We start from the raw sequence: 20,348 nt of genomic DNA, 5'->3' as shown, positions 1-20,348 counted from the left end.
TAATCCAACACAATGAACTTTAAGAACTTCATACAATATTGTTTATTCACTGAAGAATATCCTATGTGGGTATCCTAAAAAGGATGCAGATGACTCCTTCCTCACCACCCCTTCCTTCTCCATCCTGCCTCTACATCTCCCGCAGCACTTTTAAGAGGGTGAGAAAGAGAAAAAACTGGGGAAGCCATGGGGAGATCAGAGAGAATAGGCATCAAAACAACATTAAGCCAACGGCACGGGGAGCAAAGTTGTTATCTGTGCCTTTAATGTAACAGCACCAACCACATCAGCTGCTGATTTGGGATGTGCAAGGACAGCTAGGGGATTATGGTCAGTGTGGGGTAGAGAAGTGATTCTCAAGCTTTTTAATTCCACAAGGACCCCCAATTTGACATGCATTACATTACGGCTCTCCATCTGTTAATATCGCTTTTCTCTGGGACCCCAAACAAAAAAAGATTTATTGTTAATTATGATGGGATTTGAGATAGTCTGTCATTTGGCCCAGAATGAATGTAATGTCTATGTATACAGACAACATTGAAACATTCTAGTTATTTCCTTGCACATCAAAATAATTTGGCGACGATCAACTATCATTTAGCAGGGGAACCCCCCCTCCCACCCCCCCAAGGGTGTCCCCGACACCACACGTGGAGAAGCACTTGTAACATGGGTAGAGAATAAGGTAGAAAATTGTTTAGTTGATAGAAGTACGGTTACGTGATTCATAACAAAAGTCTGGATACAGTATGGGCCAGCGACACCTTGAATAAGATAACATGCTGTACCTTTGTCTATGCAGCATCACATTGCTTGCCTAGGAACAATACCCCCCACTGGAGGGCGCCATTCGACAAAAGAACATACCCGTTTCCGACTAGTGCCACATGACAGGGGAGGCAGAGAGAAGATGCTAAGGACAGGATAAGCACACAAGAAGTGGGACTTCACTGGAACCATGAATACCCTAGGCCTAGACCCCTACCAGCAGGGGCTCAAGTCCCATCTTGATTTGGTGTCATAGTCTGGATTACATGACTTTAAATGTCCTTATTTACAAAAGAACAAAATAACAGTTGAGAATGGTTCACAATGGTTCAATTTTGATGTTGGCCGTTTCAAAAACATAAGTCAAATAAAAAATAATATATATATATATATATATATATATATATATATATACACACACACACACACACACACACACACACACACACACACACACTAGGAGTTAGGAGTTAGTAATATATATATTAGGAGTTAGCTGGGGAAAGCGATATTGACGAGGTGGGTTTTGAGGGCAGTTTTGACGGTGGGGGCATCTCTGAGAGTTTTGGGGAGCGCATTCCACAGGGTTGGGGCAGCAAAAGCAAAAGCTCTGTCGACCCAGGTCTTGGGGACCTCAAGGAGGTTTGTGTCACCCGACCTGAGGGAGCGGGAGGGGACATGACGTTTGAGGAGATCGAAGAGGTAGGGGGAGCCAGATTGTTCAGTGCCTTGTAGGTGTTAAGTAGTATTTTTTATTCATATACAAATATTGATATTAATACCTCAAAATCTAATCACAAACAAGAAAGAAGAAAAAAACAGGACACAAAATGTTAATAACTGACATACAATGTGTTTATTCATTTTTGGTTATTTTCTGCCATTTAGAAGTTTCTGTTGTACCTATACATCTTTCTCTGTAGCAACATTTTTAAAAAAGTCCAAGAAGAAGAAAAAAGAAAAGAAAAATACAATCATTGCTAAACATCTAAAAAGGACTACATGCATGGAAGACAAGTAACATACTTCCTCTTTTTTTCCTTTTTCCTTTAAACATTTTTTTTTCCATTCTTTGAAACAAGATGATGAATCCTCATTTTGGCTCCAGGCCACATTATAGGCAGGTGCCCTGTCGTAGTGAAACAGTATTAGAAAAAGAAAAGCTCTCTCTACATCCGTGACTACATTTATCCTTTAAAAAAAAAAAAGCAGAAGAACATTGGGAAATTCCAAGAGGAGGCTAACCTGTATGCCAAGAAGTCAACAATTATATAAAAAAGAAAGCAAAATCAGACGGTGGTGTCAAGACAAACCGATTTATACCAAGTGTTGCACCGGTGTCGCACACCGAAAATAGTCAACCTACAACATCACGTAGATTAGCTATTTTCGGTGCATGACACAGTGTGCAACCACCAAGCATAACTCGGGCTTAACATGTGGAAAGGAGGAAAAGACCCTTTGGGGGGGTAAGAGTTGTGTTTGAGGGTCAGTATAAAAGTAAACAAGACAAAATAAAGGAGTTAAGGAGTGGCCGATCGGTGGCTCAGTTTGAGGTATGACTACAGGTAACAGGTAGGTGGGGGTCTTCTGGGTTTTGTGTTAGTCTGAGGAGGACGGTGGGGGGTGGGGGGGGGTCTCTCAGTTGGAGGTGTCAGAGTGTGCACGCTGCCCGGTGCCCTGGGTGGAAGGGTGAGGGAGGGGGGGGGTCAACGTGGTCCTGCCAGCCCTCAGCAATCTAGGATGAGAGAGAAACAAAAACACAGACACACAAACAGATGGGGGGTCAGAGACAGAGGAAAATACATACACAAAGAGAGACACATAAAGTTTGTTACCGGGAACGCATCTGTGTCAGTTTAGATTTGAGCTATAACCATTATTTTATACTTTGGCTATTTAAAAAATAGCAGATATACGAGCTTGTAGATCTGCTATTTTAGAAAAATCATGAAAATGTGTGCAAATCTTTGAATATTTATTTTTTAAAGAGAACATTTGTAACTCAAATCTTTGCTTCTGGGGGTCCCACCTCTTCAGGAAACACTACCCTTCCTCTTTGCCTGGCCTACTTGTTGTTAACTAGTTGTACGAACGCTTGTTTTATTGTTGTATTGTTTTATTGGATCTTGTTTAGTCGATACAATTATTTGTTTTAGCTCCTGCTCATTTGATTTAGCTATTTTGTCTCATCTGTTTAAGGAAATAGGTAGCTGATATATTGCACTTTTACCTTAGCGCTAGGTATACTCTTGGTTGCTTGTTTTTGCAGAAAATGCACTTAAGACTTCTGGTGATTAGTAGTTTTCGTTCCCTACCTATGTTGAATGCACTTATTGTAAGTCGCTTTGGATAAAAGCGTCTGCTAAATTACTGTATTAATGTAATGTAATGTCCCTGGAACTAAATATTTTGAGATGGGGGACCGTGGCCAAATACATTTTGGGGTCCTTGACATAAAAAAAGTTTGAGAACCACTGACATAGTAACATAAGTTTTTTCAAAAAACTTGTTAGGATTTAGAAATGTTAGGATTCGGAACCTTAACTGGTTAAGTAATGCTCAATATCTATTACCGTTCAGGTTCAGAAGGCTAACAGTATATAGTGAGGTGTTTTTCGGAATACAACAAACTGCATCAATAGGTCTACAATAGGTGTGTGTGCGAGCCACAGGGAAAGCCCCATCACCATGGCTACTCATTGGGAGAGTGCGTTACCATAGAAACACCGGTGCACAACCCGTCTTACTCACATGGAGACAGCGAGGGGGGAAGAGTGCTCCTCCAGTCAGGTCCTCATAACCTCTCGTCAGGAGTGTAGCACGGGGCTGGGTATCCACCTGCACGGAGGGCAAGAAGGCACACATTATTGTAGACTACAATACTCATAGAACTATAGACCATTTCAACATGTCTGTTGCTGAAATGGTCAAGAGACAAAAGCCTCGTCAACATCCGGTCAGCTGTTGACACTCCTAGGAAGGAGTAGGTTCAAAGCAAATCTTTTCCCAAAATGATTTTCGTACGATAACTAGGTAGCTATTAGCTAACAAACTGTTTCTAGACTGTAACCATTTCCCCATATCATTAATTACGCCTGTTTATTATTTTTTATTATTAAAGGGATAGCTGTAGGGGGGGGGGGGGGACATTGCAGGGAAACTATTAATTACTACAAGGATAACTATAACTATTTTTCATTGGGATCATTCTACTTAAATGGCTACTCTACTAGCCATTTAAAATATAAAGAACCTCAAACTATGACATACAATAACTGCTCAAGAGGAACATGTTGGAGACATTCTGTTCAGTATACAGTAGCTGAACAGAATATCATCCACAGATCAACTGTACATGCCAACCCAACCGCTCAAGTTTCACTCTTGCTAATCTGTGAAAATTGGACCAAGGCATGGCTGGGAACAGCTTGTTTTAGTATAGAACAGACTGTGCTTCCCAACCCGTGTGCGCCGTGAGGATATTGCAAGTGAGACCCCAAATAATTGGCAAACGGAAACATATTAATGATAATGTTATTTTTTTTTAAATGTATGTTCAAAAAATTACATGGTATATGTTCTTTAAAAACCTTGAAAATGTGTTTTCATTGTGATACAAAGGAACTTAAGGTAGGGTAAGTGATTTTCTTTGGTTAAAATTAGTGTAAAATAGCTCTATATTCTGATAGTACTCATTGCTATAGAGCAGGGGTCTTCAACGTTATTCAGGCTTGATGTTTATTTTCAGACATTTAACCACTTAAACCTCAATATTTGGTCAACTTGACCATTGGCTCTGTACTTGGTCAGCCCTTCTACACAGAGTCTTGCCGAAAATAGCAGATCTCCAAGCTGTGAGCTTGTAGATCTGCTATATTCAGGTGGTTCCGTGAATCCAAGCCAGAACACAATCGACTGATTGATCATTAAAATAAACATGCTCTGAAAATGCATGTGGCCCACCCATCTGACCACTGAAGTTAACTGGTCAGGTGGGTGGGCTGTGAATACTTTCAAGACTTTCAAGTGGGCTCTGATCCAGAAAAGGTTGGGAACCACTGGTATGGAATACACCCAGCACAGGGTACACTTGTTGGAGTTGGCTAGGAGGGGGCAAATAAATGTCATCCCTGTTTAGACTTGAGGGAGAATTGTGGGATGGAAGAGGAAGGAGTCTACAGTATGGCCTGCAGATGTCGTGTGGAGGTATTACTAAAGACTGGTTCACACTTTGACTAGCTGGCGTCAACCTTTTCATTCAGTCCTTGATGGAGGCTACTTGACTGCAGCGCAGTTTCAATTGTATGGCTGTGAACAAACTTGCGCACAGCCCCCACTTGTGCTGGGGCTGTGCGCCCCCAAGGCTGCATTTACATCATTTTGACCGCATGTAATCTGCTGCATGCTTTTCCAAAGCAAATATGTACCAAGTATTAGTAGTATTAACTATACAGTAACATTTTAATTTATCCACTTGTAACTCAGAGTGTACAAAAGGAGTTAAATTAGCACTCAGGATTTTTGAGAGGAGTGGTTGGGGTCACTGAGGTGGAGGGACCTTACTGCGGTCCTACCTGAGGCTGCAGTGAGGGGCCCCTCCCCATTGGCTGAGTTCACACCTGGTCGACTGCAGAATATGATATTCAGCCAATCAGGAGAGAGGCTGCTGCTGGTGTGCATGCTGAGCGTGCATGTATAGTCTGTCAGTGAGTTTGTATAACTGTCTGTACATTTCTCCCTCTGGCTTTCTGTGTGAGTGTGAGTGTGAGTGTGTGTGTGTGTGTGTGTGTGTGTGTGTGTGTGTGTGTGTGTGTGTGTACCTGAGTTTGGCGTGGCTGGGGAGTTGGCCTGGCTGGCCTGTGAGGACACACTAGCTGCATCGACAGCTGTCTTCATGGCATACAGGTTAGCCTCCTCTTGGAACTTCCCAATGTTCTTCTTATAACGAATCCTCTTATTACCAAACCAGTTGGACACCTTGAAAAAAAAAAAAGTAAAAAAGTAAGAAACCCAGTGAAATTTACTTTTTATATATGTGTGTGTGTGTGTGTGTGTGTCTGTCGTTTATGGTGAAGCCCCTTTTGATTCCAGGTTGACCTGTGTTTGATGGTGTGACCCTTGACCCCAGTACTAACCTGAGAGACAGTGATGGAACACTTCCTGGCCAGTTCCTCCTTGGCTTCCTCACTGGGGTACGGGTTGGCCAGGTGGGAGTAGAAGTACTCATTTAGCACCTCCGTTGCCTGCTTGTTGAAGTTTCTACGCTTCCGCCTGACAGAGGAGAGACATTGCATCACAGTCACTTCATTTGCAATAGCTGCACAGGGGTTTGTCTTGACATTGGTGCAATGACATGTTGAAAGTCAAGCCATGACACATGAGTACATAGAGATGACAAGATATCACATTTAGTTGCAATGAGACAACAGACAATAATAGTATGAAGATGGCCAGCACTGCTTTGATCAATACTCGATTCTGATCACGCCATTCTGCAGTGATTATTTACAAAGCGGACACTTGTAAGCTAATACAAATGATTTAAAATTAATATTGTGTGTTAAATTATTGGCTCATAAGTAGCCATGTAATATTCCACCCATGCTAGCTGGGATGAATGAAGAATGTAAATTGATCCCTTTTCTATAAACATAAATTGGCAAGTGGCATTATAACCTCCAGAATGTTATCTGTTCCTGCATTTTTAAGAAATAAGGAAAACTACTTAAAACTGCATTATACCAAATTAAATAGTAATTGTGGCTTAGATAACAGATCTATCCGTAATTTTTTCCCCCTCAATTTGGAATTATGCCAATTCAATGCCTGCATAGTCCCTGTCACTGCCAATCCCTACTGTTTGGTCTTGGGGAGGGTGTAGAGACCTATGGCCCCATTTAGACTGCAGTCACATCCAGTCAAATCGGATTTATTTCTCAAATCTGATCTTTTGGCCCGCAGTGTTCACACTGCATTTGCAAGTGACCAGATCTGATCGGTCACAGATCTGTGTGTTCAGACTGATTTAAACATCAGCCCAAAGCCGCCCTGCGCCACATATCTGCTTTGGTTACCGTGGTAACGACGTAGGCATCATTTACTCTGACACTGCAGATACAGTAGGACCTTGTGAACCCATTTTCTGCCATGCCGCGAGATATATCTTCATATATTGCCTTGTTCCTATACATTCCTACAAATTTAGCTTGTACTGAGGCATCCCCCCAAAGTGCTAGGAGACATTGAATATCTCCGTCTGTCCACTGAATGCTGCTCGCCATTTCTTCTGTAAAACTTATGCTGCACTATTGTTTTGTTTTCATTACACCCCTTGCTCTCTCGTAAATCAAAATCAATTCACACACTCTGTAATGACGTCAGTGGCGCTCGGGTCGCGCTGCAAGTGACGTTTTGGACAGTTTGATATGTGACTTGGGTGGTTAGATAAGGTTACTGCGTTCAGACTGAGACGCATCTTTAGAAATCAGATGTGAATCAGATTTGAAACCACATCTGAATGTGGCTCAGGTCGGATTTGTAAAAATCTGATTCCAGGTGACCCGTCTCTGTTCAGACTACATAAAGCAAATCGGATTCCAATCTGGATGTGGCACAGATCTGATTCGGGCTAGATTCAGGCTGGATCTGGCTGCCAGTGTAAAACGGGGCCTATGTCTCCTCCAATACACATGGAGTTGTCAGCCGCTTCTTTTCACATGACAATGAGGAGTTTCACCGGAACGGTGTAATAATGCCTGCAGAGGAACACGCTATCCCAACCAATTCTATTCCCCGCTGAACAGAGGTGCTCTGACCAACCTGTACGAGTCGCTAGTGCAGTGACAGAGATCCCCCTGCCAGCTTCCCACCCGCAAGCACATTTGTGTTTGTTGGAGTGTCCAGTCAAGCCGCAAAAGCTGCAGAGTCTAACCCCAGTGTGGGGAGGGCAGTAACTTTACCCCTGCACCACCCGGACGTCCCCTTTATTACTTACTATAATCTTAGTTTAATAGCTTAAAATAAACAAAAGCCCATTTTTCTCCTCACTGGGTTTACAAATCCATCTGAACTTGCACACTGGCATTGCCCATTGCCATATGCAGGAAGCAAGGAAGCAGTTTATTTGCATTTTCACCATGGGCTATGAGATTTGTTGTCACAGTCCCATAGCCCCGACAGACGATGGGTGGAAAAGGGGGAGCAACTCACGGGAGAAGTTATACACACAATGCCAGCAGAGATAGAGAGCTGGCTCAACGGTGCAAAGTCATAAATGGACTTTGAAAATATTGAATATCAGGTGATCATTTGTTTATCACATTCCCACAGCATTATTTGTTCAACAAATAATAACTTTTGATCAACGCCAAGTTAATAAATAGATAAACATTACCATCAACAAGGAACTGACCGGTCGAACGAAATGGTAGTACCACAGTTGGTTGAGAACACGGAAGGTGTATATACGTGTTTCACATGGTCAGTGCTCTGTAGCTTTAGCTTGCGCTGATTGGTCAGCTGCCATATGGGCTTATGACAGCTGAACAATCAGCGCAATAATGATCACTCTATCATCCTTTAATCACCCCCTCACCCCCTTTATTTGCTCGCCCAGAGCAAATAAATGTTCTACTGCAGAGCGCCATTTCACAGTGAACATACAGCTGCAGGTGAGAGAGTGGTACAAGTGTACCAACAGTCAACAGATACAAAAAACAACAGCCACAGAGGGGCAAGCAGGACTGGCTTCACAGTAACAGTATAGTGAGTATACCTCAGTGAACAGGTGTGCTATCAGTGTACGTCTCAGAGAGACAGTTGCTATTTTTACAGAAACATCCAAGCACACTGTCACTCAGTGAAAAACAGAGTGAGAGAGAAAGACTGACTGACAGACAAGCTTGCCTGCAACGATCACTACACCTGTAAATACAGACAGAGAGAAGACAATCAAAGACAGAACGGACCTGGCATCCAGGAAGCGGGAGCGTAGGATCATGACAGCTTCACAGGTGCTCTGTTTCAGCTGCATCTGGATGGTGCTGAACTTGCGGTGGATGATGCCCACCATGCGTTCGATCTCCTTGGGTGAGATGGGCCGCGTGCGGGACTGCTCTCTCAGCAGGTTCATCACATGGTTGGTGAACTCACTGCATGCCTGGCACGAGAGGAGAAAATGAGCTGGTAGCTGACCGGAAATAGTGTATTGATGATGTTAATAATCGCAATATCCCCAGACTGAATTCAGCTGGGAGACCTGTGTTGCATATCGTCGTTGTTGTTGGATGGACGGCTTCTATGTCCAAAACCGTTACTTTTCAGGAAATGTAAAAAATAACCTGTGTTCCAATGGATCCAATGTGGTTATTATCTAGTCACAAGCTCTGGTCAATACTTTTCATTGGTTAAATAAATATTTATAAAAACCCACAGACAGAATTAACGATAGATCTGCTATTTTTGTGCAACACTCTTGTACAACAAAATAGGGAATACATTTACAAAAAAACATCAAAAGTAGAAAATTTAAGAAACTGTCTGTTGTGGTGCGTCTCAGAAAGGGCGAAAGAGAAAAAAGGGGGAGAGAGAAGGACTACAGAGACAAAGACAGAGAGAGCGTTCTCTCTCTCATGTACCTGTTCATATTTCTCCAGCTCAGCATGGAAGATCCCTCGTATCTGGGTCAGCTTGGCTCTGTAGTCTGAGTGCTCTATGTTCCCATTGTCAGGTGACCCCCCGGCTGCCGCGGCAACAGCTGCCGCCGCTGCAGACGCGGCGCCCTTCTCTGGGCCAGACACGCCTTCCGCTAACAGCATGTTGTCTAATCGCATGATCTGGGGATCTGGGGGGTCGTCGTCCTGGATGCCACGGATACTGAGGACTGTGAAAGTTAAGAGGAAGCTGTCATAACAACATCATCATCTTGCATGAGTGTTCAATGTTGTTAATTTGTCTTGAGACGACATTCATGACAGACTTGAAATGGGTTGAGGGTCCCACTTTTTTTTTCAAGGGGTCTTTAAAGGGGCCTATAGACACTTCAGGTTTTGACCTCCAGTGATTCAGACTATAGGCTGGGGAGCTACCAGGGGTCATTACACATTACATGCAGCTTCTAAGTTAGTCAATTGTACTGATCTATTCTAGAGAGGTGTGTGTGTGTGTGTGAGAGAGAGAAAGAGTATATTTGCACCAATCTCACAACCAGTCTTTGGCAGTCTTTATACACACACGATGCATTAAACCTCTCAATCAGATATCTATTGACACCTGCTTATTGCGACCTAAGCATAGTACATGTAACGTGCATAATGGGCATTTTTTTTCTCCAGCATCACTAATCTGAAAATGCAAGTATCTTGTTTCCCACAGATTTAATTACGTAGACATTTCAAATATCAATCCAAATTAGTGAGCAGTTTTTTTTTAACAAATGTCAGACATGTAGTTATGTTCACATGCTGAACAATATTAGTGTTCGCAAAGTGAACTGATCACAGAAATGAACACATGTACACATCAGTGTACAAACACTGCATGATACTATATGCTGCACTGTATCATGCATCATGTACTTCCTTCCTCAAATTATGTAATGTTTAATGTCTTGGATACAGGGGTCTTCCACAGGGGGTCCTCGGAGATACTACAGGGGGGCCGCCAAATCTTTGTGCGATTGGAACTCGGAATTTTTACATTAATCACATGAACCTTCGCATCCCTATTCCTGGGAGAACATTAGCCGATCTACAAGCTCACAACGCGTCGTTGTGAGCTTGTAGATTGGCAATTTTCCGCGAAGAGGTTTGGTGTACAGGGGAAAAAAAGAGCAGACCAAGTACAGAGCCAAAGGTCATGTTTACAAAGTATTGAGGGTTTAAGTCGTTAATGTCTGAAAACACACATTTAACATGAATCCAATGTAGTGGGGGTCCCTGCTTCATCTCTCTCTCACCTAAGGGGTCCTTGGCCTGACAAACGACCCCTGTCTTAGAACATGGCTTATATGTAATCTGTAATTCCCTTGGCAGCCAGGAGAGAGCACTACCTTTCACAAACATAATTCAACAGAGCAGAGGCACTACATTTTAGACCCTTTTTTGTTCCTTCATTGAAACTTTTCCCTGATGCTGCTCATTAGAATGTCCTTGACAGTCAAAGTCAATCAAAAGTCACAGTGAAAGAAAAAAGGTTGCATTATCCACAGCAATCTGAACATAGCCCATCATTATTATCTGCCAGGCATTCAGCCCAGCCCAGAAACAAGACACATCTTCCAATCTTCTGTGACCTAGACACTTGCCTTTACCCAGTCTGAGTTATTGTCTCCACTGGTGCATTGTTGCTGTGTCATCAGAATAATTAACCAAGAAATAACTTTTGGTATAGTAGCCTGACAAGGCTAATGTAGCGCTGAATGGCCAGCACAGAAGATAGGACTTTCGGTGCCAACTCACTTAAAAGCAACCATGGGTTAGTGCACACACTTTAGACATCGGATGACTTAAGAAACTTAGGCATCACGCTCTCTCTCTCTCTCTCTCTCTCTCTCTGGAGTGGAGCGTGAGGTAAGGAGATCAAGTCTAGTAGCATCTGTTATTGTCTCTAAACAGTAAAATCCCAGTGTGGTCCATTTGATTCCATTTGTACACACTTCAGAGTTACATTAACACTAAGGGTTTTTACTGTGTGTATACTGCTGTACTAGTGCTGCTGATACATTTGTGTGTTCAGGAGAAAGGTTACAAACAGAGAGAGAGGGAATGAATAGACAGAAAAACAGTAGCTGTTGCTATGGCATGGATGCCAGCCTTTCCCGGGATCCCCGGCCAAAAACCGAGGCACAGACAAACACAGACACCAGCACTCGCACACAGACACAAACACACACCACCGTTAATTAACGTTGGCTCTTAAGGAGCTACTAAAGACCCTGTGAAAAATGAATGCTCATTTGAGAGGTCATTAATTTGCACAGTTATGCAAATTAGGTGGCAATTACTGTGTAGTTCCAGGGATCGTCTCACATTCATAATCCCACAACGAGGCCTATGACAGCCTCCGCATCTGGCCAAACGCCACTGTCTGTAGTGAAAACATACACACACAAACACACACAGCTATAGAAACATATACTCAATGATTTTATTACACAAATTCCTACCCTTATCTCTGTTCCAAATAAAAGGTGTGTACATTGCCATGACCTACAGAAAATCAGACCTTCTGTTAACACAGATGCACCTCACACCTTCACTTGGCAGATTAACCGGATTACAATAATCCAAGCATTCAATCCACAGACACCGTACTCATTTATTCACACGGACACAGTTGTGTGTGTGTTTGTGGCATAAGAGAAACAGATTGTAAAGAGGATCCTCCAGTTTCTTGGAAGAATGGAAGACGAGGGGGCATTAGCACACAAGCTTTAAATCTCCCCCGAGTCCCCCTCCCTTTCTTCTCTGCATTAAGTATTCTTCCATACTTCCCAACCACATAGCAATTACCCCCCCCCCCTCATTTATCAACCTCCCCAGCTCTCTCTCCAGTCTTCCTCTGAGTTTATATTAACCTACTTTTACTATAAAGTTCTTCAAAGAATCTGGATGCAAATGTCATGCATCCAGCCGCATTCACAGTACTTCCAAAACACATGCATTTTCGCTCAAACAACTATTGACAACATTTCCTTTGTAAACAGTCTCATACATGAACGAGGAACGCGCCTGAGCGTGCATGAGGGTTTTAGCACAAGCTGAGTTCAAACACGCGCAATCGTCCAGGCACACTCCTCGTTCGTGCATGAAGACTGTTCATCCCGGGAGTGATTTACTGTAGTCAAGTTTTAGAGAAAATTCTGTGTTTTGAAAGTATTGTGGAGACAACTTGATACATGGCACTGGAACCCTGTTCACACACTTGCTTAAGTTAAAATGCTGGCAATTTACTGGAATATTTATTATATTGGCGTGATATAATATTATTTTGGCGTGATGCGTGTTGTGTGAACGTGCACCAATTTTGAAGGCCGGCATTAAATGATGAATTTCATACTGGCAAGCAAGTAATATCACGTGCCCCTACTTAGTCAATATGCCTGCATTGTTATTATGGCATGCTAGTGTGAATGCACAGTGTTCTATACTGGTAGCATCACGACAATGCTTCATGATGGTGCTTACAATGATTCATAAAAGCAATATTTGTGAATTAGCGAATACAGATTCACTGGTAAAAGACAAGTTAATGTATGCATTCTGGTGGGGAGAGAGAAAGCTGTGTGTGTCCGTTGAGGTTGGGTCGAGACAGAGACTATGGTCAAGAGCATTGGATATAGTGAGGTTTACTGTGTGAGTGAGCATGGGTTATAGCAAGAGAGAGAGAGAGAGAGAGAGAGAGAGAGAGAGAGAGAGAGAGAGAGAGAGTACATGTGACAGCAAGGCTGCCTTCAACCATTTGAATGAACAAAATTCTTCAGCGCAATGTTGACATAACTAAGAGAAAGACAGAGAGAAAAATGCACTGTATATAGAAGTGGAGTGTCCAACTACGGTGCGAGTTAAAGTAACGTGACATCCAAGATCTATGTGGAATCGATGCCGTTATTAGACCGTCTTGTTTAAGTAGGGGTCTGGGGGGGGGGGACTAATAGCAAGAGACACGTAAGCAATGACAAGCAAAAAAACTGCTGCAGTTTAAAGGCCTAAAATCCGGAAGGGAGTTTGAAATGGGTTCCCTCTACCCGGGAGTTGGATTTGAACCTGTGTCTTCGTAACTCACAAGGTGTACGTGGCAAGTTCACCAACTGGTTGAGCCACCAGGCACCCCAAGTTAAACCTTTGTTTGCTACAGAACTAATTTTCTTAATCAATGCAAAACCAAATTCCATTGGAAATCTGTGGTTGGAACCCATGGCGGTGGTAAGTTCCAGGTTGGCCTTCAAAAAGACATTGTCCCTATTACTATATATAGTCAGAGGAAAACTAAAATATACAGTACAAGAATATACAAGTAGTTAGAGTGGAGAGACAGAAAAGAATGGTAGAGCCGATGTGAGACTGCTATGTCTGAGGAACCCATTAATTTCAATTAATCCGTAATTAGTCTGGATTATGGGCCAGCCTCCCAGACTGCCCACCCTGTACAGTGTATTACATGTATGCACCCAATGGGTGAGAATGAGAGGGGGAAATAGAGAGCTTAAAGGGATACTTCACTTTAGGGCCGGGGACACATTTAAAAAAAATATTAAAAATAAATGAAAAAAGTTATGGAAAATTCATGGCCCCCTCACGCATTAGTAGGACACTCTAATGCGTGAGGGGGCCATGAATTTTCCATAACTTTTTTCATTTATTTTTAATATTTTTTTTAAATGTGTCCCCGGCCCGAAAGTGAAGTATCCCTTTAAGAGAGAGACAGTTGATTATATGTCATCTCATTGTAAAAAAGAAAAAGACAAGAGCTTTCTGGCAGACTAAAACCACTTTGTGCACCACCAAAGTTAGGCCAAAGCAGGGGCATCGGGTGACAACTGCCCCCCAGTGAAAGTAGATGTTAGTGGGCAGAGCTGACGGACTCGGGGTCTGGTGCTTATCAACTGTCTGCCAATCCATGAAACACAACCATTACTGCTTCCCTCTCTAACTCATCCATCAATCTGTCTCTCTCCCTCTTTCGCTGTCCCTCTCCCTTTCTTTTCCAGACCCGTTCCCGCCTCTCAGTTTCCAGCTAACTGTTTCTACCACGCTCTCCTGTTGTTCTCCTTCTATCTTGCGGCCTCATTGCCTCTAAAAATGTAAGCCTATTTTGTACCCTGGCTTGAACGCACTCAAAAATAGACGAAAAAAAAGAAAAAAAAGAAAGACAGGGGCAGGAAAAGGAGTTGTCTATAACAAAGAGGTCAGACAGTGACAGATAGAGAATGACAAGACAGCGGACAAATATAGACAGACAGAGACCGAAACAGGGAGATACAGTAAGTATAAATCTTCAGAAAACAACAGGGACTTTTGACTGGTACTGTCATGGGAATGTGTTATTTTTAATGGTTCTAACTTAAGACTGAAAATGAAGGAAAGAGTGTGTGCGTGCCGCGCATGCATGCGCACAAGTTTATCGTATGTGAGCAAGTGAGACAACAAAGAATGAATGTGTTTGTGTGTGGGTGTCTTTGAGAAAAAGGCCGGGAGAGAAGGATATGTTAAACAACAACAGCCATCATATTCCCACACAAATGACATTCCAGGGAGCAAGACAAAGCAGAAACAGCAATACTAGAATACTACAAAAAAAAAATCCTTTTTCACACACTTAATAATGCGTGATAGAAAGGAGTAGGACAGCTACTTTCTGACAAAGTAGTCCAAAGAGGTGAGACAAGCCCCCACACTCAACTATACAGTAAAATCCTCTGTTTTAATTCAACTCTGAGGGTGTAAAAATGGACACGCTGAGAGTGTAATAATGTATAGCTGCGGGTAAATTTTTACACTATGTAATGAATATCATGTGAAGCACTGGCCCCCATCACCATGTAATAATAAATAATGACTGGTTGATGTGGATTGGAGCACTCACCTGTCTTTTCTTTGATCTCACACAGCACGCTGAAGAGGGCAGGTTTCATTCTGTGGCAGTTTAATGCATGTTTCCTTTATTGTGGAGAACGAGAGATATATACAGACAGGGGAGAGAGAGAGAATGAATTATGATGTCAAACAGTGACATTCGTGAAATTCTGTCAGACTGTTAACGCCAGTACATAACACCAACACAAAATGACACATGTGCCGTGCACACACATATGGGCCTACAGACAAAGAGGAAGTCACTGTTAACCAGAGATAGACTTCCAACGGAACATGTTAAGTGTGCTACCAGACCAGTTTGAACCTTTCAACTGAAAACAGGCCTGAGCACATAACTAGCCTTAGTCATCTGACTCTGAACTTATTTACCTCCATAGAAAAGAGGATAAAAGTAGAGATGTGAGGAAGAGGAGCGAGGACAGGCAGGGAGAGAGAAGAATGGAAGAAAAGAGGAGAGATGGGGAGAGGAGAGGAGAGGGAAGGAGTGTGTGTGTGTGGACAGCTGGACTTGCACACCTATTATTGGACAATTGATTGTACTCTGCAATGAAACCAGAAAAAACCTCTCTAGAGAGAACAGACTGCATGGGTGTGTTTATTGTGTGTGTGTGTGTGTGTGTGTGTGTGTGTGTGTGTGTGTGTGTGTGTGTGTGTGTGTGTGTGTGTGTGTGTGTGTGTGTGTGTGTGTGTGTGTGTGTGTGTGTGTGTGTGTGTCTGTCAGTCCCTCTGCAGTATTTTGTAATGTATTGGTAAATAAACTGAGGCAGGTGGTGCCATTCAATAAATTCTAGGTCTTTTCAAACTTAAACAGCCAGGTATCCACAAAGACCTGCTATATCGATATATGGTCCCGGCTGCTCAGATATGTGGTGTAGTATGTTATGTGATCCCCCTTTCTTTCCTGAATCATTATTCGGTCAACTCTGCTGTCTAATAATGAACCAACATAAGATCTACAGGCTAAAAGAACAACAAGGTATAGAAGGCCTATGGCCTCCAGCCAGAGTTGACCTACCAGGAGTTCAAAATTAGGTCAGATGGCCTTGTATCTTATAACAGGCCAGTAATAACAGGCCAGTAAGTGATTCCATAATAACAAGACAGCTTACTAAATTAACACCAGTGTTGGTGTGTGTGTGTGTGGGGGGGGGGGGTCACAGAGGCTATTTACAGCAGACGAGGGTCAAGCGGAGTGAAATTCGATCAGCCTCTCTCGTTCCTGCAACCGATAAGCAGCTTCACACCAACTGCTACCAGACCACCTCCCTCACCACCAGACCCCCACACACACCGCCACCCCCAGAGCGTCCCCCAAATGGCCCTCAACATTTCAAATGCAGGAGCCACCCTCCCCTCTTTCTCTCTCTCCAGCCCTTTGTCATTATTCAGCGTTAATGACGTGATGACCGATCAATCAGAGGCGTCTAGCAAACTCATTTCAGTTAATTAGCCCGCTGGGCGCCCATGAAAGTTAAGAGCATTTGTTCAAGAGACGACAGGGGAAATGCAGTGTGTGTGTGTATGTATGTGTGAGCTTGACCGCATGAGTGCATGATCTGTTCTTCTCAAACTGCCCCCAACTCACATCACCAAACCTCATACCCCTAATAAACTCTCATTTGCAAATTTTCAACCCATCTGGCCCTTATTCGTGGATGACCAGGTGTTCCCCAGCTCTCCTTTCTGCTTATTTCATATTACCTGGCCTGAGCTTCGTCCAAACTCTCGTCTGTAATGGCCATGATCTGCTGGAGAATGTCACCGATCTGCTGAGGCTGCTGAGACAGACCGTGGTTGTGTTGTTTTCGTATCTCGTCGGGGTCTCCGAGTCCCACGTCCCCCTGTGACAGTCCAGACATCCCAGACAGTCCGACAAGACCCGACATCATGCGGATCTGGTCCTCCATGCTGGTCGCAAACGTCGTCTTGACAATAATACAGGGGGAGTAATGTGACAAGTCGTCACACAGGAGGGATAAGTTGAGAAAGGGGTTCCTTCTCAGAGGTAGCTTTGAGCAAACTAACTTGAAGCAGCGAGGACTTCAAAGGGTGTAAGAAAAATCCCCCCCAAAAACACAGGCAACTAAATCAGGAGAAGTGCGGTCTATCTGACCCACTGCAATCGACACATAACCTAGTCTTGAAAAGAAAGGAAGAGACAAAAAGTGCAGTCTTACCATTTACTTGGTCTAAGTAAAGTAGCAAAAGCAACGTAGGCCTCTACAATTTTCTCCTTCTTTGGCATGTAAGGCCACGATTCACACCATTCCCCTGCGAGAGACACACACACACACTATTGTAAGATTGTGTGCATGGTTTTAATTCTTCCACGGTATGCTAAAGACGAGACCAGGAGGCCCACCGAGGGGGGAAGAGGCTTCAAAAGAAAAGAAAAGAAAGGTAGAGAAGAGTAGCTTCCTTTGGAACGGTCGGCAATGCAAAAACGACAAAAGAGGGGGGAGTGTGGCTGGGGCTTGTTGCGAGCAAGAAAATGGCAACAATTACCAACCAGACTAGCCTGTTACCATTGTAACTATTAAGACTACCCGGGCCTGTTTCCAAAAATGCAGCCTCTGGATTCGGCAAGGAAAAAAAATATATAGGCTATTATATACTACAGGAATGATACAAATCCTTTTATTTTGAAAGATGGCAGGAACGGCGCTGTAGCCGAGTAGACCCGATCAGAAAATTCCAGCGTGACCGTTTTTACTGTTGTCGTCGTCTCTCCAGTTTCTCCGGCGATAACCTATTATAAGTCCAGGCGACCAGCACGGTCATTAAAAGTGTAATGACCGCCGGATTCACCTAAAAGACGGACTGAAAAAACGCTATTACGTGACCTCCATCCAGGCCGATTCGACTAGGCTCCGTCTTATATCCAACAATGCCCGGTATAGACAGCTGGTTCCCTTATTATTCCCGTTTTTTTCTTTCTCTGCGCGGCTCTCTTTCTTTCACCTCGTTCCACTCCTCCCAACGCCTCATTACCGATCACACAGTCAGTCCCCATCCCTCCATCCCCTGGCCTCTACGTCACCGGGCCCCGGGGAGAACGCTGCAGTTTCATTTCAGACCACAGAGAGGCGAGTTCAGCCGTGCTCACCGCCACGGAAACCATGCCTATTGTTGTTTTGTTTATGTTGGTGGTGGTGATACACTATGGCGGTTTTTGTTTGTAACTTCTGAAAAGAGCGAGGACAGTTTACTGTGCTCCCGTCTTTTCAGAAGTTATTGGGCTCGCTCTTTTCATAAGTTATACTAAAACCGCCATCGTAGGATGATAGCCTACTGGGCTATCTACCACAACATATCTCGTCTATTTCGTGTCATGTTGGGTCTTTCTATAGCAATTCTTAAAGAATAGCAATTCTTAAAAGGTTCTCAAACTTTTTAATTTCAAGGTCTCCCCTTAACCCTGACCGTATACAATTGGAACCAAATGTACCCTAACGGGTCCATTTGGTTTCATTTGTATACTTACAGTTTAGGCATTTAGCAGAGCTCTTAATCCAGAGCGATTTACTACAGTAAACAAGGACACAAGATAATACATCAAATGCATAAAAATAGTTATCTAATAATAAAGTAATATATAAGTAAACCAATAATCTAATCATAACTAATACATACATAAACTAAGAACCTACCATATGCCTACATTGAAACTATACACACTATAGGATGCCAGGTCAACAACAGAGTTACAGACTTGTATAAGGGTACATTTAGGCCCCCCAAAAGGAACACTGAGAGTCCCTGGAATCCAGCACTGGTAATAGGTCAGACACATGACTAGTCTTATGTCTTATCCTACATACTCATACTCAGATCATTACACCACGATTTGTGCATAGTTGTGTAGGCCTATATAAAGTAATTGGAAAGTAGACTAGTCTGTGGTGCCATATAACCTTTCAGATGGGCCTTCAGAGGGCCTTTAGAGAGCTCCAGACTATCATACATGTTTTAAATACTTTTAATTGTGGTGGTGGTGGGGTTGTTATTGTGTTACATTCACAAATACAGTCCCTTCCATATGTTTTTTTGCTGCCTACAATTTTGTTAGATTGTTAACGTGACGTAACGTGATGTGTATTGCCCATAAAAAATGTGGGATGCACATTGTGTGGTGCCCTTAATCGTATCCCTAGATTCCCTTAAGATGTGCAGTGGTGCACAACTTCTTCCAAAGCAATTGAAGCAACCATTATAAGTAGTACACTCATTCCAGTTAATCTTGTACATGATCATGTTGTGAGATATTTGGGATTAATGAGATCCTTCCCTAGAGAGGCCCAGCTAATTGTCTCATAGGCAATTATGTCTCCAAGACCAAGATGATATTTCAAGGGTATCCTTTGGCCTTGTCACAGACAGGTTGAGAACACTGGTCTGAGCGTCCTTTGTTTCGTAGATTGAGTCATCCTTTCTTCTTTCGTCTAATGAGAAAACCGCTGTTGATGAAGACAGAGGAGTGACTGAGCTCTCATGCCTTGAGCTAACGACTCAATTAGCTCGCTTGTGTGTATGCATCTCTATGTGTTTACCGGTTACAGTGGTGTGGGGAAGCATAGGCCTGCACAAGTACCTAAAACCTATTTTCTTTAATTTTTATAGCATATTACAGTGATATGAGTCTGCTGACATTTGTGGTTGTAGACCATGAAATTCTTTTGACATGCCATGTATGTGATTTCCATAAAATGGCCATAAATTATGATAATTAACAACACGGACACACAAAAGAGGAGCTACACAGAGCTAAAGGCTAGAGCATGTTGACTGGTTAGTGGAGGATTGTGTGGTCTCCCTTCAAAGCTTAACCATAAATTAACTAGAGAGAATTTCAGACAGCTGTACCCAGTCCCCCCCCCCATTTGATTGGCAGCTTGGTTGCCATAGCAGGAGGAGGAGGAGGTAACAGAACGTTGGGGCATTAGCCCGCCCCTTTCAGGATGATTGACGGTTGGTCTGGAG

The 20,348-nt window shown here is 43.1% G+C and overlaps 1 protein-coding gene across 2 annotated transcripts; it reads right to left on the bottom strand.

Moving 5' to 3' along the window:
* Positions 1–1,602: 1,602 nt before the first annotated feature.
* On the bottom strand, positions 1,603–18,373 carry LOC308102215 (pre-B-cell leukemia transcription factor 1-like). Of its 2 annotated transcripts, XM_080451815.1 has the most exons (9): positions 17,546–18,373; positions 17,070–17,293; positions 15,358–15,431; positions 9,411–9,655; positions 8,742–8,932; positions 5,910–6,045; positions 5,595–5,751; positions 3,526–3,612; positions 1,603–2,509 (listed from the first exon to the last, which is right to left on the bottom strand). In XM_080451815.1, exons 1-8 carry the CDS (start codon positions 17,546–17,548, stop codon positions 3,569–3,571), a joined length of 1,074 nt encoding a protein of 357 aa, XP_080307941.1. In that variant the 5' UTR covers positions 17,549–18,373; the 3' UTR covers positions 1,603–2,509; positions 3,526–3,568. The 2 variants fall into 2 exon arrangements, with proteins under 2 accessions (XP_080307941.1, XP_080307942.1); XM_080451816.1 differs by having other exon boundaries at positions 17,070–18,373.
* Between the last annotated feature and the right edge of the window lie 1,975 nt (positions 18,374–20,348).

The sequence above is a fragment of the Gymnoscopelus braueri genome, assembly GCF_963280865.1.
Source record: "Gymnoscopelus braueri genome assembly, chromosome: 2".
NCBI lineage: Eukaryota > Metazoa > Chordata > Actinopteri > Myctophiformes > Myctophidae > Gymnoscopelus > Gymnoscopelus braueri.
The sequence above is the reverse complement of the archived record's forward strand: the minus strand, read 5'-3'. Positions and strand labels throughout refer to the sequence as shown.

What these genes read in the sequence shown, in the direction of transcription:
- LOC308102215 (XM_080451815.1), bottom strand. An exon ending in GTTCCATCACTGTCTCTCAG is followed by an intron (nt 5,752 to 5,909) that starts GTTAGTACTGGG and finishes TTTTTTTTCAAG; the next exon opens with GTGTCCAACTGGTTTGGTAA. An exon ending in CCCAGCCACGCCAAACTCAG is followed by an intron (nt 3,613 to 5,594) that starts GTACACACACAC and finishes CCCTCCGTGCAG; the next exon opens with GTGGATACCCAGCCCCGTGC.